The 27,674-nt window shown below is 48.0% G+C and overlaps 1 protein-coding gene across 1 annotated transcript; it reads right to left on the bottom strand.

Annotated features, from left to right (window-relative positions):
• Positions 1-17,386: 17,386 nt before the first annotated feature.
• LOC136474215 (pentatricopeptide repeat-containing protein At2g35130-like) lies at positions 17,387-22,198 on the bottom strand. The gene is made up of 2 exons (XM_066471815.1): positions 20,939-22,198; positions 17,387-18,781 (listed from the first exon to the last, which is right to left on the bottom strand). The coding sequence occupies exons 1-2, from the start codon at positions 21,920-21,922 to the stop codon at positions 17,720-17,722; spliced, it is 2,046 nt and encodes a 681-aa protein (XP_066327912.1). The 5' UTR covers positions 21,923-22,198; the 3' UTR covers positions 17,387-17,719.
• Positions 22,199-27,674: the final 5,476 nt, after the last annotated feature.

Below are 27,674 nucleotides of genomic sequence, written 5' to 3'. Positions count from 1 at the left end.
TGCAACCAGCGCAACGACCCCCGCGACCACCGTGACTAGCGTAATTAGCGGCGTAATCACCGTGATGATTACAGGTGCAAGCGTGCTCGGGAAGACGACGGCGAGGTCAACACCGTTAAGAAAGGTGGCGGACGTCGCAACTACGAAGAAGACTACGCCAAAGCATTGAAAGGACCCTGCCAGCTCCACCCCAAGTCAAACCATACCATGGAGAATTGCCGCATTCTCAAGTCTATCTACATGTGTCAACAGGCTCCGAATATGTCTGACAAGCCTAACGACGCAGGGGAACAGCGCAGCGAGGACAACGATGATGAAGACGTAGATCCCCATCACAAGTACGTCAAGCCAACCGATCACGTCCACAACATCATTGGAGGCAAAGTGTCCATTGAGACCAAACGAGAACGCAAGCTGCTCGCCCGCGCCTGCTTGAACGTGGCCAACACCGATAACCTCATCGCCGATCCACGGCTCCCTCCTTGGTCTCACCATGAGATCTCCTTTAGCAGAAAGGACCAATGGGCCGCAATACCTGAGCCAGGATGTTTTCCTCTGGTCCTTGATCCTTGTATCAACAGGGTCCAGTTCGACAGAGTGCTGATTGACGGCGGCAGCTCCATTGATATACTATTCAAGAACAGTTTGCCAGCTCTGAAGATAACCCAGGCTAATCTCAAGCCATACGAGGCATAGTTCTGGGGTGTTCTCTCCGGTCAGAGCTCTACTCCTCTCGGGCAGATCACGCTACCTGTGCAATTTGATACCCTAGACCACTTTTGCATCGACTACGTCAACTTCGTGGTCGCCGACTTCGAAGGCACCTACCATGCTATCCTTGGTCGACCAGCGCTCACCAAGTTCATGGCCATACCTCACTATAGGTATTTGGTGCTCAAGATGCCTACTGAGAAGGGGGTTCTAACTCTCAAGGGCAACGTGTACGCAGCTTACACCTACGAGGATGACAGCTTCAAAATAGCAGAGGCTCACGACCTCTCTATTCGCATGGCCGAGACCATGCTCGACGCCAAGAAGACCCCAGCCGACCACCTGGAGATCCCAGAGCTTGAGGCCCCACGCAAGAATGTCAAGTCCAAAGAGCACAAAGCGATCCAGCTGGTCGACGGTGATCCTAGCAAAATGGCCCTTATCGGGGCCAACCTGGATCCTAAATAGGAATACGCGCTCGTCAGGTTCTTGAGGAGCAACGTGAGCGCATTCACATGGAAACCTGCTGACATGCCCGGTGTACCTCAGAACTTGATCGAGCACTCCTTAAATGTCGACGGCAAGGCCAAACCTATCAAGCAGAAGCTACGATGGTTCGCTCGCGACAAAAAGGAGGCGATTAAGGTAGAAGTTACACGGCTTTTGGCAGCCGGATTTATTAAAGAAGTGTATCATCCGGAGTGGTTAGCCAACCCGGTTCTTGTACGCAAAAAGAATAATGAATGGAGAATGTGCGTTGATTACACTAATCTCAACAAATACTGCCCTAAAGACCCCTTCGGCTTACCTTGCATAGACGAGGTCATAGATTCAACTGCCGGTTGTGAGCTACTGTCCTTTCTCGATTGCTACTCTGGTTATCACCAGATCGCTCTCAAAAAGGACGACTAGATCAAGACATCCTTCATCATGCCTTTCGGCGCTTACTGCTACACAACCATGTCGTTCGGGCTCAAGAATGCCGGGGCTACCTACCAACACGCCATACAGGCCTGCCTCAAAGATGAGATAAAAGATGACCTTGTCGAAGCTTATGTTGATGACGTAGTTGTCAAAACCAAGGAAGCATGTACCCTTGTTGACAACCTCGAACACACCTTTGCAGCCCTTAATACATTCCAATGGAAATTAAACCCAAAGAAGTGCATCTTTGGTGTTCCTTCTGGTATACTACTTGGCAACGTCGTCAGTCACGACGGCATATGCCCTAACCTGGAGAAAGTCAAAGCTGTCTTGAACATGAAGCTGCCCAAAAAGGTGAAGGATGTTTAGAAGCTTACCAGATGCATGGCCACTCTCAGTCGTTTCATATCAAGATTAGGCGAAAAAGGATTACCATTTTTTAAGCTGCTCAAAGCATCCGAGAAGTTTGAGTGGTCGGAGGAAGCAGACGCTGCCTTCACGTAGCTGAAACAATACCTTATGTCACCTCTGGTTCTCACTGCTCCTAGAGAAGACGAAACCCTCCTGCTTTACATTGCGGCAACTAATTGAGTGGCCTCCACTACCATGGTGGTCTAGCATGATGAGCCCGGCCACGTCTACAAGGTATAGCGACCAATCTATTTCATTAGTGAGGTACTCAATGAATCCAAGACTAGGTACCCATAGATTCAGAAATTGATCTACGCCATACGGATAACATCCCAAAAGTTGAAACATTACTTCGACGGATACCGTGTGGTGGTCATGACCGAGTACCCTCTGGGAGACATCATTCGCAACAAGGATGCGAACGGGCGCATCGTCAAATGGGCAATGGAGCTATGCCCTTTCTCCTTGGAATTTGCAAGCCGTACTATAATCAAGTCTCAGGCACTTATCGATTTCATCGTCGAGTGGACAGACTTAAGCACACCTACCTCTCAGGGGCCCGATGAGTATTGGAAGATGTACTTCGACGGCTCTCTCAACATTAACGGTGCAGGAGCAGGAGTCCTTTTCGTGTCACCATCCAAGGAGCAGCTCCGATACGTCATCAAGATTTATTTCCCGGCGTCTAATAACACCGTCGAGTACGAAGCATGCCTACATGGTCTGCGCATTGCGGTCGAGCTCGGTGTCAAACGTCTCTATGTCTATGGGGACTTGGCTCTGGTCATCAATCAACTCAACAAGGACTAGGATACGGCTAGCGAAAAGATGGACGCATACTGCAAATCGATCAGAAAGCTGGAAGGCAAGTTTTATGGCATCGAGTACACACATGTGGTCTGGGACAAAAATCAAGCAGTAGATGCACTGTCAAAGTTAGGATCATCCTGAGCTAAAGTCCCACATGGTGTATTTGTTCAAGACCTACTCACGCCTTCCATCGAAGAGGAAGATCCCACGGTCGACAAGCCTCCAGACCAGCTTTTGGTGGCTACGGTTCCGGCGTCAAACACCATCAAACCACCTCTGACCACTAAGAAGCCTAACTGGAGAGTACCTTTCATCAAGTACCTGATAGATGGTAGCGGCTACACTGATCGGACAAAAAATGAACGTCTGATGCGTCGCAGTAAGCAGTATCTGCTCGTCGATGGCAAATTGTGGCGCAAGAACGCAAAGGAGGAAATCTTGATGAAGTGTATAACCCAGGAGGATGGCAAACATCTCCTAGACCAAATCCACTCTGGCTCCTGCGGCAACCACGCAGCCTCGAGAACGTTGGTTGGCAAGGCTTTCCGAGCAGGGTTCTATTGGCTGTCAGCTGTAGCCGATGCAGAGAAGCTAGTCCGCCATTGTGAGGGTTGTCAGTTCTTCGCCAAGAGAATCCATGTACCAGCACATGAGATTTAGACAATACCAGCCTCTTGGCCCTTCGCATGCTGGGGACTGGATATGATCGGGCCCTTCAGGCCGGCTCCTGGGAAATTTACATGTGTCTTTGTGCTGATCGACAAATTTTCTAAGTGGATAGAGTACATGCCTTTGGTACAAGCATCTTCAGAAAAAGCCATCACATTCATCGACCAGGTCATCCACCGCTTCAGCATACCCAACAGCATCATCACTGATCTGGGTACTCAGTTCACCGGGAATGCTTTTTGGGACTTCTGCGATGAAAGGAGCATAGTAGTAAAATACGTCTCGGTGGCACACCCTAGAGCTAATGGACAGGTCGAGCGGGCAAATGGTATGATCTTGGACGCACTTAAGAAGAGGATGTACAGAGAAAACGACAAAGCTCCCGGAAGATGGCTCAAAGAGTTACCAGCCGTGATCTGGGGCCTCAGAACCCAGCCCAGTCGCAATACCGGCGTATCACCATACTTTATGGTTTACGGTGCTGAGGCAGTGCTCCCAGCAGATATAGCCTTCAGATCAGCACGGGTAGAGAACTTCGATGAAGACAAGGCCAATGAAGTGCGGGAGCTAGAAGTGAATAGTGTAGAAGAGAAGCGACTCGATTCTTGCATACGTACAGCCAAATACCTTGTTGTTTTGCATAGGTACTACAAAAAGAATGTTAAGGAGCGGTCCTTCATGGTCGGGGACCTAGTCCTAAAGTGGAAGATGAATTAGGCTGGTGTCCACAAACTCGCAACTCCATGGGAAGGGCCCTTCATGATCAAGGAGGTTACACGACCAACGTCTTACAGGTTAGCTCACCTGGACGGTACAGACGTACCCAATTCAAGGCACATCGACAAGCTTAGGCGTTTCTATGCTTAACTACTAATATATGTACTCTCCTTGTACTTTTGATTTAATTCAATAAAGCTATTATGATTTCTCCGACCACTCTAATGTGTTACTTTGAAGTCTATTGTTATTCTAACTCAACCAGTCAAAACCGACCACCATTCCTTCCCGCGTTTTCGGAGCAGGCCCTGTCTCCGGTTCCTCCCAACGCGTGCATGGGATCTGCTCTCTACGCTACGGATGATCGGTAGGTCCTCTCTGGTTTGACTTGTGTGTGTCTACGTGTGCATAGGCTACGTACCTCACACTCCGACCATAGGACAAACCAGGGCCATACAAACCTTTCAGGATGACATGTCGACTAAACTGGTACAACTAAATAGAACACTAACATGTTCTCACTTAGTTACACCAACATGAGATCCAAGCTTAAATACGTTTTCTACAAAACAAACAAGCTTATGCAGATATACAATTATGTTATTACAAGCTTGCCTGAAAAGGTCCAAGTTTACAATAACACAACTACATCTTCTCCTACAGCTATAGCCTATACTACTGGCTGGTCGGGTCACGCGGCACCTGCTGCTCACTGGGCCTAACATCGTGCTCGAGTCTTAGGGACTCTTGTACTGGTCGAGCTGAAGAAGATGGCCCCGCCGATGCCTGGCTGGTCGAGATCGCAGGCTTCGCCGGTTGGCTTAAAAATGACAGCCCTTCTAGCTGACTTGTTGATGGCGTACCCTGTACAGGTGTTGTCCCGCCTCCACATAGGTTAATGTCGCCAATTATTTTTTTCGACAAGTCCAACTGGGTCATCCGAAGCTCCTCAGCCTTGTCTGGATCTACCTCCTTTGGGTATCCAGCTTCCAGGCGCTTGAGGTCGATTAAGGGGTAGTGAGCACGTACCATGCTTAGCACATGTGCGCCTGTGTACTCACCTGCCTCCTTCACAAACTCCTGGAACCATCCCCATGCCTTTCGACATCTATCGACCAGTCCAAGCTGGGGCGTCCTTGCCATGTCCTCTATAAGCGCTGGATCGATGAGGTTGAGGACCGGCAAAATGCCTGTTGCCACCTCCTGGCACTAGTTTTTCCATGTGTCCTGGTCCTTGGTGATCTCTTGGCACTACGCCTTCCAGCCGTCACGGTCTTTTATCACGGCCTCTAGATGCTTCTTGGCATTGATTTTTAAAACTGGAAACCGCATAAGCTATTAAAACGTCATACCACGACAAGATAAGGCGGGCAACAAAAGTGAGCAAAGGGGTTTGGAAAACTTACTTTTCAGTTCCTCTTTCATCTTGGTCATGTGGTCCTAGAGTTGCGACTGGTCATGCGCCAGTTTTCTGTTGTCCTCCTTTAGGCGATCACACTCCACGACCGCATGACTATTCTCCTCTCAGAGACGGACCACTTCGGCTTCTAAGCCTGCACTACAGCTGTTACTACAAACAACGCAACAACATTTGTCATGCACTCATTGTGATAAAGTGACTACTTACTTGTTCTTTCCTGCTCTTTGCTACTGAGCTGGATGACCAGGTTCTGGTTCTGGGACTCTTGCTCCATCCTCTCATGATTGGTGGCTTCAAGTTGGTGGCGCAAGCATTCCACTTCCGCCGTCAGCTCTTTATTGCTTGCAGTGACCCCCTCGATCTGATCGAAGCATTTCTTACGGTACCTTGCGGTCTTCATTAAGTCCTGTGTGCAAAAAGATAAGTAAGAAAGTTTGACTAGACAACAAAATCAGGTGGTGAAGCAAAGCATACCTGGACCTCCGTCACCAGTCGTTTCACCGCTCGTTCAACTTTCTTGGTCTCTTCGACCTCTGGGATTTCCTCATGAACAACCCATTGGCTGTTCCACCAACGCGACACATACACATGTTGTCGCTTGTCCTGTGGATGGCCCAGGACCTCCTCTACTTCGTCCTCTTTGGGCTCTTCTTCGGGTATCGGTGCTGGTCTGGAGCTAGCAGCCTCTGCGATCACTATGGCCTTCCCACGGGCTGCAGCATCGACAAACATGCTCTGTACTCTCACCTCTGGCCCCTGCTCCTCGGTCTGTTCCATTATCCTTGGTGCTGAGGTGTTGCCCTCAGCAGGGTTAGTGCTCGGAGCACTTGTGCTTGGCTCGGCTCTTCCCTCGACCCCCCTGCTCGGGGACTATTGTCTGACTGCTTATGTGCTGAGGCTCCGGTGGACCTCCTGCTATGGGTTCCTCCATGGTCGGCTGCTGGGCAGTCTTCTCTGAAATTGCTGGTGGAGCCACGTCGCTCCCGGCTAGTTGGTCTGGATTCTCGGTGGACGCCGAACTAGTATATCCGAGATAAGTTCAGAAGGCAACCGTAATCAATACAAATTGCAAGCGTACATCAAAGTTACAAATACTTACATGTTGGAAGCGCAGAATGATGTGGCAAAGGCATGTCTCTTCGGCCATGCTTGCTCCACGTGCTGTGCGGGTGACACCTGGTCTCCCTCCACATCCAACACTGACGCTGGGGGCTTGGTGCTCGACCCCTCCGCCGCTTGTCCCTCGCGCTGCAGTGGTCGACGATGTGGGTCCCACCGGCAAGGAGGAGCCACCTTGCTCCATCAACTCCAGCTGCCTCCTCCTCTTTCGAGGGACAAGTCGAAAGATATCTGTATCCTCTCCCTCCTCTGTGTCATCGTCTGACAGAGTAAAGATCGCCTGACGACGCTTGCTGGCCACCGGTCGCTTACCAGCAGCTTTGGCCGCTGCCTCCTCTCCAACTCCGAGCATGGCCCAGTCGACCGTCTTGACCCCGGCGCTGGTCTAGGCGGTTGGGTCAGCAACTTGCGACCAATCTACACCAGGGGGTGGCGACACAAACACTATTGCTCTATCCCAACCATTAATCTGGGAAACAAATAGGAGATAACACAGTAAGTTCCTATTACAATATAAGACTACGGGTACAAGGCAAGATGAGTTACCTTTGGGGGAGGTCGGGTGAGCTTGAAAGCGTGCTCGATGTCGCTCAATCTAACATAATTTGGATCAGCTAAGTTAAATAGCTCTCCAATTCTGGCCCTGACTTCGATCTTGTCAAGCGCCTCCTTCCTCGTCCTCGTCGGGTCTGCGCTACCTTAGTACTCGTAGCCAGGATGTACCCTCCTCTGGTAGGGCTGGATCCATCGGCTGATGAAGCTCCCGACCACGCTCGGACCATCCAGTTTCTTCCATAGGATCATCCCAAGTATTTCTGAAATCTGTTCCAGGTGCTCGAGTTTCTCTGACCAGCTTGTCCTCTTCTCTGGAACAAACCCCACATCGCATAGTGTGATCGTGTTCGCTCTTCGCGGATGTAAAACCATTTCTTGTACCAGTCGTCAAGCGACGTGTTCCAAGGGCAGTGTAGGTACTGGGCCTTCATCCCGTCATGGAGGTTGAGGTACACACCTCCGGCTATCTTCGAGCCGCCGCTTCCTTTCTTTCGTAGACAGAAAAGATGGCGAAAGAAGTCGAAATGGGGCTGGAAGCCGCTATATGCTTCGCAAAGATGAATGAAGGTGGAGACAAAGAGAATCGAGTTGTGATGCAGATTGCAAATCCCAATCTCATAGTACAGACAGAGACCCTGAAGGAAAGGATGTACTGGAATCCAAAACCACCCCCCTTAAAGAAGTCTTCGAACACCACGATCTCACCTGATTGTGGATCGAGGTACCTTCGCCCTCCGGCGCACGCCATCCTGTGAGCTCCTTGTTGTGGAGTACTCCCATGGCGATGAGGTCGTCAATGGTCTGCTCGTTGCTTCTCGATTTCCACCACTCCTTCGCCATGACTCCTGTTTTCTTCTGTGCGTCACTTTTCGCCATGAATCTAGCCTTGCTGATGAACGAGGAAACTGTGGAGGATTGATTGGTGGTAATTTTGGAGGTATTAGGGTTGGCAAGAGGAAGAAGAAGGTTGCGGCTGCGAATGGTAATGGGGTTCAGTAAAAAGTAACTTCCAATTCTATACTGTATTTAACCAAGAGTTCTGCCGTTTTGTCTGCCTGAGATTCTTGGGAGACGTGCGCACGCGCTGCAGATGGTTGTTTTCATAGCCTCGAGATCTATGCCAATATATGCGCCTCTTCGTTATTAGTGTATGTGCCTCTTCATTACCAGTGTGAGCGGACCCATGCTGACGCACCTACTTACAGGCGCCAGGTAACTGTTTGCTTGAAAGGACAAGAAGGCAGTATGACGTGCTATACTCGTCTACTTTTTTGACCAGACGTGTCAGACTGGACTTGACAGAGCAAGTAAATAAATAAATACACAGAATAATAGTACAAGTGGCATTTGGTTTTTCGTCGCACCTCTCGTGCTCGGGGACTGTCCAGACCACCATCATGCTCGGGGACTGTCCAGACCACTATCGTGCTCGGGGACTGTCCAGACCACCATCGTGCTCGGGGACTGTCCAGAACACTATCGTGCTCGGGGACTGTTCCGACCACTATCATGCTCGGGGACTGTTCCGACCACTGCTCGGAAACCGCTCTCCTCGGCTACATGTGATTTGTACTCACATATAGTCGACAGGCATTTATTTAGACCTTGCTACAAGGCTTATACTTCGCCTTCCAGCAAGCTCAGGGACTACATCGGTACGATGCACCTGCCGATGCATCTCGTATTGCTTGTACGACGATTGGATTCTTAACTTCAGTGGAAATTCTTTTTAGACCCTGGCACCATGTGCCTACGTCACCTACTACCAGGCTCGAGGACTAAGTGGGCACACTTCACCTCGCGGTGAATGTGCTTATTTTATCGACCCCTACGTTTTGAATGTTTGCCAGAACTACTATTGTCCAAGGGTCACTTACATTTCTTTTCAGAAATACAAGTGGGCACACTTGATAAGGAAAGAAATATTTTTCTTTTTTCTTTAGAGCACCATGCATTCTTCGGACAACCGGAATCTTCGGCTATAATCGTGGTCTACTGCTCTCTGTTCTGATCAGAATGCTGGCACATTCGATTGGTCAATGTTTCAACCAGTTGGAGATGACATGAAGACGGATCGCATTAGTTGAAGGAGATCGAACGGCATGTCGCAGCATAATACATGGTGCTTGGGGACTAGCTGTGGGGGTATGAATCCCTATATCCTTACGGCTAGGCTTGGGCCGGCCCGGATCAGGGGGTCTGGCCCACTAGAAGATGACGCGCGGCCCGACCAATCTGTTTGGAATCCCACGCAAGGAATCAAGACAGATTTGGAGGTCAAGCAAGATCCTGGTCGGTTAGAATAGGAATCCTTATCCGGCCACCTATGGCAATTGTAACTGGCTAGGATTAGTTTCCAGATCTGTAACCCTGCCCCCCGGACTATATAAGGCAGGCAAGGGACCCCTCTAAAAAATATCTCTCATTGACATACAGCAATACAATCAGACGTAGGACGTAGGTATTACGCCTTTACGGCGGCCGAACCTGGATAAAATCTCATGTCTGTCCTACGTCACCATCTTGCTTGTAGCTTGCGCATCTGTCTGCCGATAATCTACTACCTTGGGCATACCCTTAGGTAGACTGCCGACCATATTTCGTCGACACTTGTCAACTTACGTACGGACTGCATTTATTTGCTTCATATTCGTTTCGATGCGTCGCGGCAGCACTGCCGGTAAGATTAAGTAGCAACTAGTTCGGGAACCGGCAGTCCTGGCGTATCTCGACGCCGGTGGCTGGCGTCTTGCGCGAGGGGTTGAGGAAGCCGGGGTCTATGGTCGCGTCGCTGCCGATCCTACAATATGGGGCCAAAAAGCCCAAAAAATAAGTGATTCGTTTTTAGCCCTTATAAAAAGAAAATAGATTCTTGAACCTCTTTCACGCTCATGTCATGTCGAGGTACTGCAGAAAAAAGAACCGCAAAATACGATTCAATTTTTCGTAATCGATTAGTTAACATGGTGGTTAACCGTATTATGAAAGACAGAAAAAATCATTGGCTTATCAAATTCTCTATCGAGCCGTGAAAAAGATTCAACAAAAGACAGAAACAAATCTGCTATTGGTTTTACGTCAAGCAATACGTAGAGTAACTCCCACTATCGACGCAGAAAGTTCCGATTAAACCGTACAGGTACTGCCGCACCATGCGCCATGACGCGTCACTGTCGCGCCAGGTGGCGCGGCAGACCCTGTCACGTCATCGGTCAGCGGCCCGGTCTTCGCCACGTCAGCCTCCTGCGGCGCCACCATGCATGGCGCGGCACAAGCATTTTGTCACGCCATGGCAATAGGCGCGGCCAAAAGTTTTAGTTAAAAAAAGCGGTGTTAGATTTAAAATTAGTTTTCAAAAAGTGTTAAAAATAAAAAAAAATTCCTGCCCGCGCACCCATGGGCTCCGGCCGCGACGGGCGGCCACCGCATCAGTTCGGCCGTCGAACCCACCGGCCCAGGAGGTGCCGGATCTGGGGTGGGGCCGCTAGATTTGGCAGTAGCACCAAGACGCGCCAGTGTGCCCGTAGCGCCCAACCGCCCGGCCATAGCCGCCACACTGCCATAGTAGGCGCGCGGGGGGTGGCCGCGGAGCTGGTCGCCCGGGCAGTGCCGTAGCAGGCAGCGCGTGCGAGGACGGGCTAGCCGCGGGTCCCCAAATGCCAGCGCGCACGAGCGCCTGCGCGCGCGCCCTTCCTTGGTCACCTCGGCGGCCGACGCCGTCGCGACACTAGCAAAACGCGGGCGCCTTGGCTCCCCGGCAAGGGCCTGGGCCTCAGCTCCGTCGCCGCAGCAGCCTTGTCACCGGGCTTGGGCGATGCCGGCCGCGAGATCTGCTGGAGATGGCAGACGGCGCGCCGATGGCAAGTGCGAGATCCCCGCCATCCCAGGGCTGGCTCCGCTGAATCCAGAAGTTGGCGGACCATTCGCGGCTACGGGCTAGGCCTCGGCCTGCTACTGCCCTGATCCGGAAATAGCTGTGCAGCCCAAGAAGGACGCTGCGTCGTACACGCCTCACCGCTAGGGCTTCTAGGCCACCCGACTACGACAGATCCGGGACAGGGGCGCTGGATTCAGGCCCAGAGGAGACGGATCCTACTCGTCGCCGGTCTTCACGCTCGTCTCCGGCCAGCATTCTTGCCAAACTCTAACGCTGGACTATGAGGAGGAGGGGAGGAGAGTGGGGAAGGGGTGGAGATCGCTGCGGGGCAGCCTTGTTGGGCGCCGCTGCGAAGCGCCGCCACTGCTAGTCGGAGAGCGGCGGCGGCGGCCGGGGAGCAAGTCCGGTGGGGGTGGTTCCGGCGGCGAAGTTTGAAATCGCTCCCCGAGTCGCCCGTACAGACGGCGCCGGGGTGTGGGGGGGGGGAGGAGGGGGGGGGGGCAGGCGCGCACTTTTCATAACCTGATTAATGAATTTTGAGTCATTAGTTCTGAAAAATGCATCCAAATAAAATTATGAACCGTTGTGCTTACGATAAAATTTTAAAACAATACCCCGCTTAGGTACATTTGGATCATATTTTCTTAGAGAATATTTTTCTAATTAAATTGAAACATTTATTTATTAAGCCGAACGATGTACTTGGTTTAGGCCTTACGGCATTATTGGTCCACATTTATAATAAAAATGTTCCATGTTCATATTCAAGAGACCAGGGACGGGTGGTGAGCTCGGGTGCTGGGCGGGAAGACTTTCTACTTGACGCTTTTCAAGCCGAGCTGCTCCGTTGCCTTGCCTTGCTAGTTTGCAGGAAGCTACGAAGCTGGGAATTCAATGCATCACGTTAGAAATATATGCTGCACTGGTGCAGGAGGCGATCCAGATGCCTACAGACTAGCCTCCTCGGGTGGGGTGATTACAAAGATCAACGGACTTTTTCATTTCGGCTTATTCGCTCATATCTGAAGTATAATCCACGGTTTGAACAATATTTTTCTCTCACACCAAATCAACCAGTAGTACTTTCAGCCATGACTTATAAGCCAATTTAGTCGAAACGAACAGGCTGCAAGCAACTCATCAGTGCCGAGTCTGTGTCCTGTTCTATTTACGTTTGTAAACTTGATTGTAATAAAGTTACGCACTCCCTCGCTGTGTTTGGTTGTATTCTTCCAAGTGATTGCTATAATACTTGGGAGGGGGTTCCTCGTGATTTTGAGGATTTGGTGACCAGCGATTTGGCTAGGTCAGACGAGTAATATATGTACCGAAAGTTCAAAAAAATGTTTAGGTTCATGAGAAAAAGGTTCCACCTTAACAAAATAATAAAAGATGTTCCCTTTACTTATTTGCATTGTTCCAATAAATACTATCATCTTGGTTCCACTAGTTCATAAAACCAAAAAATGTTCCGCGTTTCAGGAAAATAGTAAATACAAATTATAGGAAGAATATAATTATAAAGACTAAAAAAGAAAGAAAGAAAGAAACAAGAAAAATCTGCAAAAGAACTGTTTGAAACCATGAACAGCCCATGTCCAGGACAAGGCCCGTGCGATTGCGTTTTCCCTCGTCTGAACAGCACCTCTGGGCTATTATTCTTTCTCCCCGCGTGCGCTCTCTCTCTCTCTCTCTCTCTGCCCGACGAATAGGCCGCCGCCGCCCCGCCGCCACCGCCGCCGTGCCCAGGTCTTCGTCGGTCCCTTCTCGGGCAACCAGCACCCAACAGATGGTATGCGCGCCCCTTCTCTTCCCTTCCTGCCCCCTTCTCTTCCCTTCCTGTTGTGCGAAACCGAGCAGCACCCAAAGCCTAACCTAAGCTATTTGGCTATTTGAATGTAATCGGACCGGATCTAATTGTAAGTGTATAAATGAATTATGCCTACTAACTTCGATTCTTATCGCGGGGGAAAAAAAACTATCGGGTGTACGTGTGCACACCCATGTGCTTGTTGGGGCGCCGGTGGTTGGATCGTTAGCTTAATCGGAGAATCAGACCTGATCTAATTGCAAGTGTATACATGAATTATGGGTACTAATAACTCCGATTCTTTTTGCAAAAAACTTATCGGGTGTACATGTGTACACCCATGTGCTTGTTGGGGCACCGGTGGTTGGATGGTTAGCTTTGATAAGCAAGTGATCTGCTATTGCTTTTGTTGACTTGTTCGGGTTCTGGTTTATTGAGAGGGTTGGGAATGCGGTGATATCTATGGAGTATGTCGTGAACATTCTGGTCCACACTTCTCCCCTTCTGCAATTTATCAAAAATACTCGGTTATAAGCTTAAGATCCTCAGATGACTCTGCTTCTATGTTCTGATATGTAAGGTTGTAGACTTATTTTAGTTGTATGAACATGCTGCAATGTGTCATCTGCTAACTAAACTTTGTATGTCAAACTTAATGTTCTTTTGAGAACATGAAATTAACTAATTAAGTGGTCTGAATGTTCAGGTATAATATGTGGAACTGTTGTTTTGTATTTAGACAGTTGTATTTTACTTTAAGATATGATAGTTTTTTTTTTTTTTGTAACTTCTGATCAAAAGTTGGCAAATGCTTTGACACTGAAGCTGCATAGCGGCATGACACCATAGTAGGAGTTATAATTACTAGATAACAAAGGCTGCCAAACAATGGGTTCTCGCTATTGGGGAATATGTAATTTAGAGGCTGTGTCTTAACAACCTGAAAACCCAATGGTGATGCTTCATGAATAAGAAAAAGTAGTACAAGCCCCTGACCCTGTGCCAGTTTCATTATGCCAATACCCTTGATTTCATTGCTCTTACCTTAGTTCTGATGTTCCCCAACTACTCATAACTTGCTACACCGTCAGCTCAGAGACTGCACACTGCAGCTTGCTTGGTTATAATTTATTGCTGGGAAATGAATACAACTAGGTCTTTAATAATGCCTTGGCCTGTATTGCTGGCTAGCAAATGGCACAATTGCAAACTTGCATTTTGTAAGTTTGTCTATTATGGATGATTGATGGGACTCCATATACCAAGGAAATCCCTGTATCCAACTGCATTTTTCAGTCTCTGATTTTATCCTTTCTGTTCTCTTTACCATTTTAAGCTTCAAATAAAGACATGTTTGTTATACTTTATTCTGCATCTAGTTATTTTTATCAATGAATTTTACATACTCATAGGTTATTGTGCCTTTTCCTTTATTTCAAGGATTATTTGTTCATAGACTGGTGACATGTTAGACTTTTTTTTTGTCTTATTTAGGTTATAGCTTCTAGTTTGTAAAACATAACAAATTATTTACTATTCCTTTGTGCTTTTCCTACATGATGCTTCTTTACTTAGACGTGCACTATAGGCATCTAGGGAGCTAGGCTATCATCTAAACCTTTATATAGCTATGCTCAGCTTTCAATACTTGAAGGAGCATTTAGAAATCCTTCTTATCCTTCTACAGAATCCTTTATTTTCGTCAATCATCGTGTAGTTCTAGCTTAATACTTCTTTTTCTGTCTGAAGAAACAGAAAATATAAAGGTTACCTTGAAGTTATAATAGCGTAAATATTATTCATTACATAATTTCGAAAAAAAAAAGCTGTGTTGTTTGTATGCAAAGTAAGATAACACTATTGATAGTGATAGGCATTGTGTTGGGTTGGGTTTCCTTTATTCCCAGTATGTGTCTTGAAGATCAAAAGTTTTTAGATGCCATAACTGTGCATCCTGTCCAAAGCCAACTTGATGATGACTATACCAATATTATTATTGCTGCTCGAAATAAAGGAAAGGGAATAAAAAGTATTTGTATTGGGTAGCTAATAAATGGGTTGTATGGTAAATCTTCACTTTTGTGCTATTGCTCCCTTTATGAATATTCCAGCATAGGAGCTGCCACAGGAAATATTGTAGCGTCTGTTGTTAATATCCAATGTTTGGCACTTTGGAAGAAGCACCACCAGTTTATGCAATGATACCCATGGCACTTGCCATGCGCTGATGTGTGTATCTGACTGATTGCTCTTTGCAGGCTGGGAGGCACACCATTATTCTGATGCAGCCATCTCAAAATAGGGCTTCTAGAACATTTATGGATTACAATTCGGTTAATCATGCATTGGATGGTATGTATGGTTTGAAAAAGGACCTGCTTTAGAAAAAACTCAAATAAAACTCCCTAGTTCGCATTATTTGCATGACCGTGGTGGTCTTCATGTGATCCTATACTCAGAAAAAAAAACAGTGATATTTAACTATTTAACTATATCTTATAGAAACATGATATTAATCTATCTTAGAGGTTTTGATCGGATACCTCTTTGTTTAAATTTGTTGCTGGCTGGCCTGATGTTTTACCCCCTAGCTTTACTGTTAGCAATAGGCTACTTTGACCTGGATCCAGCTTATGCTCTTCCAAAAATCAGATTTGCAAATCTGCAGTGATTCTTCTTGATTTATTTCCCTTCTAAAGTTCATAAGTTACTTGTAACATTCAACTGTAATGGCAGGGATCTGTGGGCTTTATGAAAGGAAAATTAGGGATATCAACCCAATGGTCCCAAACATAACTTATGATATCAGCGACCTCTATAACTTCATTGATGGCCTAGCTGACATTAGTGCGCTGGTGTGAGTACAACTTTTTTAAGATTTTTGGAGTTCCTTGAAGTATATTTATACATGTTCGTGTTCAAAACTAACAACATAATAACTGTGCTCCCCGCCCCCCCCCCCCCCCCCCCCCCCCCCCCCCCCCCTCCATATGCAGTTATGATCACTCGATTCAGGCATTTCTGCCATATGATCGACAGTGGATAAAGCAAAAGCTGTTTCAACACCTGAAGAAACTGGCTCAGCGGTAGCACGACTGTTGTTTGGTCTGAGGTGTTTTGTCCAACAAGCAAGCATGCGTGGTAATAGGTGTCCAATCAGTGGTGTTGGGAGGTGTTTCTTGTAAACTTATGATATGTTACATGGCTGATTTGCTCCCTTGTATTCTGGATGTTGGACTCGGATTTCATTGGTGGCTTGCTTGTGGTTGTGATACCCTAAACTTGTTTTGTTTCGGAGTGTTGAGAGTCAGATAACCCTTTTGCCTCCTGTTAAAAAAAACTTTTACCTATAGATGGTTTCTATCTATAATTTTTCTTTAGAAATATGCCTTAGGGCACGTACAACGGTTGTCTTTTTGCTATCTGGGAGATGTCATTTTTGCAAAAAAATCCCTCGACTCAGCCAACAGAAGCTATATCGCCCGCTCCAACACCGTTGTACGATGGGGGCTCGTGCTCCCAAGCCATTTTTTATCATCTTAATTTATGAGTCTGTACAAAAATTAATTATATTGCAGATAGCCTAAAAGACAACCCATTGTATAATTTGTCTGTATTGCTGTCTCTATGTGATATGACCCGTGCTTGCAGACGGCAGCCGTCTAAACTGTTGAACGTGCCCTTACGGTCATAAAAAGTCTTGAGGACAAGATTTTGTCAAAACCTTAAAAAGGCTATAAGCATCAATGACTTGATTATTTAGTTTGAAAATCACCGTCGAAACTAGCTTAATAGCCAATAAGAAAGGTTTTGATAGTCAAATGGCTAAAGATCTCTGGTTTTTAAGTTTGACGGTTGAAATTAGGCTCGAGGGATAGTTTGATGACAAAAAATGGACTTCTTACTTTCTTATATATGCATAATTTCTATTGAAAAGTACTTCAAAAAATCTCAAATTTGTGTAGGATTTAATAATATATTCTAGAGAGAAGAAATTAGTGGTAAAAAAATATCTAGTCAAATGTGATTTTTGAGTTAAATACACTGGTGTACCTTTAACTTATGGGCACGTGCCATTTAAGTTCATGAACTTGCAAAAGCAAAAAATGGGCCTCTAGACTTATCAAGTTGTTTACCGTAGGTCCAAGGCGACATGGCAGCGCTGGTGTGGCGGTCGTTTGGTTTTGGTGGGATTTTTGCTGCTCCTGGACCTGGAGGTTGGCAATTTTTTATTTGGCACGATTACCAACTCTCTATGAGTCTTGAAATTAAATACCTATAAAACCATGGAATGAAATTCTCCATTGAGAGTGGATGTTTCATCCAAGTTTCATTTCATTTCACGTGACATGGCAGTCTTGGAAACGACGTAATAAAACTCCCCATTGAGACTGGCCTTAGTGTTACAATCACTTCAAGCCTCATCTAATACAAGTGAAAATCCTGAACACTGAAAACAACAAAATCCTGAATCCAGGACCTATTAACTTCATAGTCTATGGAAGCAACGTCGTGCCTCCAGACAATTGATAACCAGAAAGAAAAAATGGCCAAGCTATCTTTCAGCACTGAGTTTTGTCAATTTGATTGTGCTGTGTCAGTGCCACAAGGTTCTCACACCAGAATCCCTCCTTGCCTGCCTGCGTGCCCAGTAGATCACTGCCACTCCCACTCTACCAGCATACAGGCCCTAAGCTCAATGCCTACCAGTGTGACGAGAAGCGCCCCTAATCCTGAGACTAGCCTTAACACCGACCTCGATTGTTTCTGATGGTTCAAAGCCACAGGATTTCATCATTTTGTAGTATTTATTTGCCTCTTCTGAGAACCCACCATCGAGAAGGCCTCTTATAACCCTCTCAAACTGATCAGACTTCAATAGTCTCTTCTTCTCTTCCAAGATCTTGAGGGACCTGCGGGCTCTCTCTTCCTGGCGAGACTTTGCATACATATCGGCAAGGAACACATGGACTTCTATGGGCTCTTCTCCAAGCTTCTTTATCTTCTGCACAAGCTGTTCAGCCTCCAGAACTAGCTGCAACATAGACAGCCAATCCAGTAACACGAGATTCGTCTTGACACCAAGTTCAAGTCCTTCCTTCTCTAAACTCAGCAACCACTGCAAAGCCTCGTGTAGTTGGTTCTTCTTCATGTGCGCAGCCACCACACCAGCAATTGAACTGTCACCTGGTTGGTGTCCAAACCTCCTGATTTGCTCAAACATGGCACAGGCTTGAGTAGGATCACCAATACGTCCATATGCTTCTATACATATTGCATAGAGCTCCTCTGTAGGCTTGAGGTCATCATGTGCCATCATATTAAGAACCCTCTGTGCACATGTCATCATGCCTCGCTGAGCATATGCTTGTACGATGTCTGTGTAGATTTCTCTAGTGGGTTTGACATTGACACGTGTACCCCTCATAAATTTTATCAGATTTTCTGCTTGTTCTGGTTCTCCATGGTTGATATAGCAATTAATCATTGAACTGAAGAGTTTCAGATCTGGTTTAAAACCCTCCCTTCGAATAAATTCAAAAGCCCCCTTGGCCTGCTCTAGATTGCCTGCCTTGCTATACATGTGGACTAATACGATGGATGTGATGACATCAGGTGCAATACCCTTCTCTTTCATTTTACCAAGTACTCTCTCTGCGCTTTCCACATGATTTGCTTTAGCGTGAAGATCAATTAATTTTGAGTAATCTCGGATGTTTGCCTCAAAAGATTCTTGAGCTAGCAGAATTTCAGCAACCTGTAAGTTCAAATACGTAGCATATGTTAAGTGGTGTGAAAACATTTCTTTTTTTAAGGTAACTAAACAATTGGTTTAACATATATAACCATGGCTAATAACATATTTAGCTGACCAAATACATTTAAATGCCTAACTCAACACTGTTTTGGAGGAGAGTAGTTATGTGGGTGGGTGGGTGGGGGATGACATGAAGATAGTGAAGCTGACTAAATCGACAGTGAGCACAAGTGATCTATCATAAGCATTGCGAATTTGTGGTTGACCTTGTATCAGGCAAAGCCAGTCTACGATACGACCTCCTTTTATTTTACAACCTTTTTTTCTCGAATACGCAGGAGAGTGCGTATCTTTGTATCAAGAGAGAGAAAAACAACCCCTTACAAATAAGACCACCTCATTCCAGGCAGGGCTATGAGGTGGGTTGGGAACATAAAAAAGTTTTGAACTAATAAAAAACCAAACACAGGTGAGACCAGACCGCTGAAAACCAAACATCTCATTCTGGGCTGGACTATGAGGTGGGTTGGGAACATAAAAGGTTTGGACTAATAAAAAACCAAACACAGGTGAGACCACACCGCTGAAAACTAAGACGCTAAGCTTAGCTAACTTGACCCAAAGCAAGGGCGTTAAGACCACGCGCGACCGCTAGACACCAAAGATGGCGCTCCTCATTGAAGGCCCGAATAACGGTGTTGATGTTTGGGCTGGCCAGCACCCTCAAAAACACACAGATTTAGCCAAGCTCCCGAGATAATGGCAGTATTCACTCCCATCCTCTTGTCCTGAACTTTCTTGATTGATTTGCGCCACCACACGGCAAACGAAGATTCATGTCGTTGGGGAACCAGCTCTGCAATCCCATTGGTATAAAGATTCTGGACCAGAACAGTCGTGCAAAGACACAGGAAGTGAGCAGATGTTTAACATCTTTGTCAGCCTGATTGCACAGGGGACACTGGGCAGGATGTGGTAGGCCGCCTCACCTGACTTCGGCAGCAATAAGTAGGCCCGCATTTCGCCAACCCCGAGGCCACTAACGGCCTCTCTGTCCCACCCGTCTGCAACAGGTAACTGCTCCAGCATCCCCACCTCCCTCTCCCCCCAATCCACACCTACCTAAAACCCCCTGTCCATGCCTTGATCTACAGTGGCTTGCATTGCCTAATCTGTGCCCACCCTGAATCTAGGGAAGACTTGCCGGGACTAACATATCTCAAAATCCCCATTCACATGAACAATGCCCCCTCTTTCTCCTCGAGCTCAATGGCAGCCATGCCTGACCCTCCCTGACGACAGCCCTCTCTCCTACATACCACCCTTCTGAAACAGCAGGTTGCTGATAGTGGCACCCATAGCACCCCCACCGAAGCCTCAAATCAATGCCCTCCCTCCCTCCCCCGCAACTAGATGTGCATCAAATGATATAATTGGTGAACATGAACTCCTGCCAAATGTGTGTCAAATGATAATCACCTTGTGGGAGAGGAACTTACGAGAGCTACTCATTAAAGTTTTCAGAAATTCTAGAGTCATAACCCTTGTCTGAAGGTGAAGGGCATAATGATCTCCAGAAGTTTATGATCAAATTTGATGGCACTTGATAGACATGATAAGACGGGCTCAAAAGAATATTGGAAAACACCACAAATCACTATGCAGAATATTTGAGTCAATCTGTTTTGCCCAAGCACAATAAGTTTGGAATGAAATATTTCAGTGTAATCTAGTATTCACTTCCAGTAAGCCCACGAACAATTTCGGAAAGTTGAGGTCCAAATAGGCTGTGTCACTAGGTTCAAAGGACGAAATGGCCCAATAAAATACAACTTAACTCCCTATGTCCCCAAACTATTGTTCCAGAGAATGCTTCTCATCATACAACTTTCTTTTCTCTAAGAATGAAACGTCCAACCACACTCTGTCTCTATCCAGGTTAAGCTATTATTGTCTGAGTAGATCCAGGATCTCTCTACTATTCACCCAGTGAAAACAAGTAACTAGTTACATATTCCAGCAATAATTCAAGTAGTTTTCAGCGAGAAACTCGTGGAGAAAGGAAGAATTTTACTACATGCAAAAAGAAAAAAAACACTAGCAAACAAACATTGCAGCATGATGCACACAAGCTTTCAGTGTTACCAAAGATCTCACCTTGAGGTACAACTCGACATTCCGTGCCTTAATCCGCTCAAGCAGCGCTATCCAATCAACACGGTTTGGCCGGAGATCTTCCTTCCACTCCTCAATGGCAGGCACCGGATCTCCTCTCCTCGGGTCAACCGACAGCAGCCGCTCCTCGGCCTTCTTCGCCCTCCCTTCTACAGCCTTGGCCTCCTCAGGCACAAAATGCGCCTCAGCCTCGGCCACTCGCTCCGCCACCTCAGCCCACTTTGGGTCAGACATGTCCAGTCCGTACATCGTGAACTTCACCTCTCCCTTCCTCTTCGGCAAAGCGGTCAGCCTCGGCACAGGCGCAGGCGCCGGGTCGGCGCCGGCCTCGGCATCGGCGCGCTTGTCATCAAGGCCGCGGTAGAACTCGACCTCATCGAGCTTCTCGCGGGCCCACTTGAAGCGGAGCTCCCGGAGCATGGCACCGCGGATGCCGACATCGACAGCGAACCGCGTCATCTCCTTGACCTCGTCGCAGTGAAGGTATTGGCGGAGGTCGGCGCGGACCTGATCCCGGCGCATAGCCTCGCGCACGGAGGCGCTGACCTCCCATACGGCCGCCCAGAGGTCGTCATTGAGCTCGATAGCATCGGCCCCCCGGTCGGCCCCGGTGAGGCGGCACAGCACGGCGTCAGCGACGAGGCGGAGCATTTCGTCGAGCACGTCACGGTCATGGTTGGGGAAGGCAGCCGCGAGTCGCGGGCGGAAGGCAGCCACGAAGCGCGCGAGGAACTCGTCGAGGGTCGGATCGGATGCCGGCTCCGACTCGGCGTTCGGGGTCAGGCTCGGCTCCGATTCGAGGATGCGGGAGACGAAGGGCGACGAGTCATGAGGTGGCGGCGGCGGAGGAGGAGGAGGGGCATCGGCATGGATGTGCCGGAGGAGGAATGTTGTCGGCGCGCTTACAGGGGCGAGAGAAGCTGGAAGCCGTCGAGCGAGACGGGAGAGGGAGAGGAGGGCTCTCATGGCGGCCGTCGCCGTGGTGTAGCTGCGGCCTGCGGGGGAGGTGGCTCTGGTAAGAGAAGCGAGGAGAAAAACCCTACGGCGACGGGGAGAACCGCGCCTCGATCTGCACCGTTGATCCACCGATCCGACGGATGTTTCTGCATGCTGCCCCTAGCTTGGTTGATAGCGAACTGCGTACCGCGTCAACGGGTTTTCAAGTTGACGATGAGATAGACAACTGATGATGAGATGATTTGAATCCATCTGAGATAACACTCATTTTTGTTCCACGCCTGCCCTAAAACCATCACCTTAAATTTGTTTCTATTCTTATTATTTATTTTGTTCTGATCACTAATTCTATACTCGTGAGTTCAATTATAATGTTTAGAAGTCTCTTGGAACTCACGTAAGTGTACTCACCTGGCTTTGAAAAATAACTGTTATATCAACTTATGGATTAGAAGTGTCAAAACTCAAAAATACAAACGAGCCCATTAGAATTCTATTGCTACATTTCTAATATTAATGACAAAACCTATATGTGATAAAAGTTTTATCGCCACCACTTTTTTGTGAAGGCGAAGATTGTCGCCGTGAATCAAGGGCATACATTATATGCTCAGGAAAAACAAGTGGCGAAGAAAATAAGAATTATATTAAAAATTGGCACAGTACATCTCAAATTAGGAAAGAACCTAAATGACTAAGAAAATATGTTTTATTCAAATTTTTCCATCGTTTTCTTCCCTAATGGCCTTGGGCCCTTGGCTGATGCAACACCAAGTCGAAGTATAACTAAATCCACTAACCAACCTCAAAACCTAATACATGCTACAACATCCAATGTTCTAGAAACCAAACCAAAACATATTTGAGTCTAAAAGAACATTGGCTGTTGAATCGTTGGGTACATCATAAATCAAAGATTCACATGCAATCCATGATTTCCTCTCGGCCATTGACGACCGGAGTTAATATCTCCATGGGAAAGTGTCTCTTAGCACCCATTCTCTTACAAATAGTAAACACAAACGGACATACTGTTAATGGTAAACGAGGAATGAGATCTTTTCATACCATTGGTAACCTCGCTAGAGAGGCCCTACGCGGTGGCACTTCTTTTACATATATGATTCTTGTAGGTATTATACGGGCGTGTTCGATTGCGGCTGCGATAGCTTTTTTTTACAGTAATTTATGGGTAGAGAAAAGACAGCCGAACAGCTTGTACGGCAATTCTTTTCCTATGATATAAATGTAGTGAGAATTGGTTCCGCGGCGTCGCGTACAAATCGAAAAATAACATTGAAAAAGCCACGTGAAAATACCATCCAAAGATGCGAGCGTTATGCGAAACTAGCATTCAGTTTGGTTCAGTCACTTTTGTGGCCAACGGCCGTCATCCCCACCCGCGAGAGCATGCACTGTGACCCTCCGTCCATCTGCTGCCCACGCTCGCCAGCCGTGGAAAATAAGAGCCCGTTTGGAGGAGCTTCTCCCGGCTCCGGCTCCGGCACTGTAGCACTACTATGGCGCAGTCGGGAGAAGCTTTAAATGTGCTGCTCTTTCGGCTCCTCTTCTTTCTAGTTCATTTTTTAAGGAGCTGGAGCCGTTTTTTGTCATGCTACAGTAAAAACCAGTGTTGGACAGTGTGTTAGGAGTAGGAGCTGGAGCACCAAGAGCCGCATCAAACGGGCTCTAAGGGCCTCTTTGGCAGGGCTCCGGTGGCTCCGGCTCCCGCACCTGTCAGCCGCCCACGGGCCGATAGGTGTCAGAGGGAGCCAAAGCCACAAAGCCCGAAAAATGAGCTTCACCAGCTTCGGCGGTGTCTGTGATAGAGAAGAAGAAGAGAGAAAAACAGCTTCTGTAAACAGTAGCCCCTATCGGCAGCCACCGGAGCCCCGAAAAAAAAAAGCCCCTAGATTAGGTGGACATCACGTATACGTGCGCTCTTCTGCCGATGGACGTCACGTGGAGCCCGACGGCATCGCACGCGTCACATCTGGAGTTAGAGCCACGGTCCTCGCGCCGGTTGCCGTACGCGAGCAACGTCCCCTCACGCGTCGCGCCGCCGTCCGCGAGGAGCTGGTGGTCGCAGGAGTCGAGAACGCGAAAACGGACTCGCGCTTCACGCTACAGTTCATGGGCGGCGCCACCAGCACGTTGTTGCTCCCGTTGGCGCCATCCACGAGCGCGAGCTGCCTGGCCGCCGCACCGCGTTGATATATGCAGGACCAAGTGAAGGTCCCCTAGCATGTTAGATCCAGAAAAGAAAAGAAAAGAAAAGCTCACGTTCCGAACTGTGTGTTGCCTAGCCGCTAACCTGTTCCAGACTTCCAGTGCGGATTGAACTATTTTAGTTGCCGCCGCCCAAGCTCAGCAGCCGGAGGCCATGGCGGAAGGCAACGCCGCGGCAGCCCCGTCTCCGTTGGCCGCACCGTCGTGCTTCGGGCTCGCGTTGGCTGGTGCGGCGCCTGTGGCGCAGGGCAGGCAAGCACTGTGCGCGGCCACGGCGTCGCTGCCGCGCGGGCCAGTACGAGTGCGTGACTGTACGACACCGCACCTGCGCTGCCGCGTGCTACTTCGACCTCGGCCGCGACGCCGCGCACGTGTACTGGCTGCTCCTTCTCCTTGCGCTTCGTGATTGTCCCTGCCTCCTCCCCACTATTGGCGCACAAATGCAAAGCCGCCGCGCCATCACGAGCCCATCCAGCGTCTTCGCGGTCCGCTTCTGCGCGGTCGACTCTGACTCCGGCTTGATGCAGTACATCCTCGCCGCGTTGTTCCGCTTCACCGGCGCCGGCACGATGCTGCTCGCCACCCGCGGTCTGCGCTCGGCATCACGTACGGCGGCCAGGCAGCTCACGCTCGTGGACGGTGCCAACGGGAGCAACAACGTGCTGCGGGCGCCACTCATGAACTCTAGCGTTAAGCGCGCATGGGGCATCGGCAGATGGACGGAGAAGGAAGGAGAGTCGCAACGCAGGCTCGTGCGCGTGGCGATGACGGCCGTTAGCCCCAAAAGGACGGAACATGACAGAATGCTAATTTCAGTTACTGCTTGCATTTTCCGATGGTATTTCACATAAGGAAGCTCTTTTAATGATATTCCGATTTTTATGATCCTCCGATGGTACACAACCAATTTTCCCATAAATCTATGTACCTACGAGATAAAACGTATAAACATCTAATTTGCTTTAGTTATGTCCCTAAATGCAATAAAAATATCAATCACACCTTTACTTTATATTATGAATATATACATATGTGATTGCTAGCGCTAGCATGCAGCTAAAATCAATTCCTACCAATTTGTGATTGAAATTTGAAGACTCACAGAAAATATATGAAATTGAGGGTAAAGTCTCATAAATAAACCAAGGAAAAAACCCGAATCACTGCACGCTCCAGGCCACTCCTAGGCTCTGTTTGACTGATCTATAAGCCGTTTGTACTGATTTATACGGCTGATTTGTTGGGAGAGAAAAATACTGTACCATGACGGATAAGCCGGCTTATAATGACAGCCGAACAGAGCCTAGTCTCTATCCCCACAGTCTGGCCCCATGGCGAACGTGTCCCTCCACACCGACGGGGACGCCGTCGGCCACCGCCGTGGAGATGCTCGGACGCTTGAGGAGCACGTGAACAAGTGGAGGCGCTGAGAGCACCCATGGAGATGCTCGGACGCTTGAGGAGCACGTGGACAAGTGGACTGCGCTTTGAGCAAGGCTAATAGTTACAGCCGGTCGCTGGCTGTAAGGCTCTTTACAGTTTTCTTCTAGCCCACTCATGTAGTAGTAAGGTGTTCACTATTAATACATGGCCCACATGTCTCCCTCATAAAGTTTCTTGGTAGTTGTGTCTAAGCCGACTGTAAGCTTGCAGCTCGCTTCTCCTCTCTATCTTCTCTCCTCTCTCTCTCCTCAACCTCAGCATTTAGCCAGCTTACAGCCTATTATTATACTTGCTCTGAGGATACTGGCCGACATCCCTGCCCGCCGTTGCGTGCTGCCTTTTAGGGGGGCATGACCCTGGGTACCCACAAGATAAGACATAAGTCGCTGAAAAGTCCTAATGGCTAGAGGGGGAGTGAATAGCCTATTAAAAATTTCTACAACAACACTTAGCAAATCAGTTAGACAATTATGAGGCGAAACAAGTATTGCGCTAGCCTACTAAAATTGCAAGTCACCTGCCATAACTCTAGTTTCTATAGTCTTTATCCACACAATGACTATGTAACTACACTAAGTTAGTGTGCTCTCAAAGGCTAACTAAAGAGCCACACTAACCAAACTAACAAGCTCTTACGACTAGCTACACTAAAGAGCTTGACAACTAGTTTACGGTAATATAAAGAGATAGAGCAAGATGGATATACCGCCGAGTCGAGAAATAAACCAATCAATCACAAGGATGAATACCAATCACCTCGGAATCAAATAATGACACAATGATTTTTTATCGAGATTCACTTGCTTGCCGGTAAGCTAGTCCTCGTTGTGGCGATTCACTCACTTGGAGGTTCACGAGCTGATTGGCATCACCCACCAAACCCTCAATAGGGTGCCGCACAACCAACAAAAGATGAGGATCATATAAGCCACAAGCAATTTACTAGAGTACCTTTTGGCTCTCTACCGGGGAAAGGTCAAGAACACCTCACAATCACCACGATCGGAGCAGAAGATAATCATCAACCTCCGCTCGGCGATCCTCGCTGCTCCAAGCCGTCTAGGTGGCGGCAACCACCAAGAGTAATAAGCGAATCCCGCAGCGAAACACGAACACCAAGTGCCTCTAGATGCAAACACTCAAGCAATGCACTTAAATTCTCTCCCAATCTCACAAAGATGATGAATCAATGATGGAGATGAGTGGGAGGGCTTTGGCTAAGCTCACAAGATTGTTATTTCAAGGTAAATGGCCAAGAGAGTGAGCTAGAGCTGGCCAAACAGTATTTATAGACACCCCCAAACAATAGAGTCGTTGGCTTAATTATTGGGCTGACAACGGGATGACCGGACGCACCGGTCGTGTGCACCAGACGCTGCCTAACCGCCACGTGTCCCATTCAAACAAAATAGCCATTGCTACCATGAGTACCACACTCAACTACGACCGGACGAGTCCGGTGTGGACGACCGGACGTAGGGGGCAGCGTCCGGTCGAGTCTAGAGAGCTCCTAGAGCCGCTCTAGGCCGACCGGACGCGTCCGGTCACACCGGACTGGACGTAGGAGACTCAGCGTCCAGTCGAGTCCAGAGAACTCTTAGAGCCGCTCTGGGCTAACCGAACGTGTCCGGTCACACCGGACCGGACGCTCCCAGAGTCCGATCAATTATAGCGCTGAAACCTAAGAGTTACTGGTTCACACCGAACACGTCTGGTGTGGCGACCGGACACGTCTGGTCGCTTCTCTGCAAACCTAAACCGAGCTAACTCACATTGACTGGATGCTGAACAGTAACTCCTTAGCGTTCGGTCGCTCCACTAAGCCAAAGTCCGGTCGTTAATACCGGACGCGTCCGGTCACTCTGTGACCAGCGCGACTAACTCCTTTTCAACTCTATCTTCTTCACCCTTGCTCAAATGTGCCAACCACCAAGTGTATCATCTTGTGCACATGTGTTAGCATATTTTCACAATCATTTTCAAGGGTGTTAGCACTCCACTAGATCCTAAATGCATATGCAATGAGTTAGAGCATCTAGTGGCACTTTGATAACCGTATTTCGATATAAGTTTCACCCCTCTTAATAGT

This window comes from Miscanthus floridulus, chromosome 8, assembly GCF_019320115.1.
Source record: "Miscanthus floridulus cultivar M001 chromosome 8, ASM1932011v1, whole genome shotgun sequence".
Lineage (NCBI taxonomy): Eukaryota > Viridiplantae > Streptophyta > Magnoliopsida > Poales > Poaceae > Miscanthus > Miscanthus floridulus.
Note: the sequence above shows the minus strand (reverse complement) of the source record. Positions and strands in the feature narration are given on the sequence as shown.

Bases quoted from the DNA above. Each gene is read 5' to 3' on its own strand.
- LOC136474215 (XM_066471815.1), bottom strand. From the start codon at position 21,922: ATGAGAGCCCTCCTCTCCCTCTCCCGTCTCGCTCGACGGCTTCCAGCT. The intron at 18,782-20,938 runs GTGAGATCTTTG...TTGAACTTACAG, and splicing joins ATGTCGAGTTGTACCTCAAG to GTTGCTGAAATTCTGCTAGC.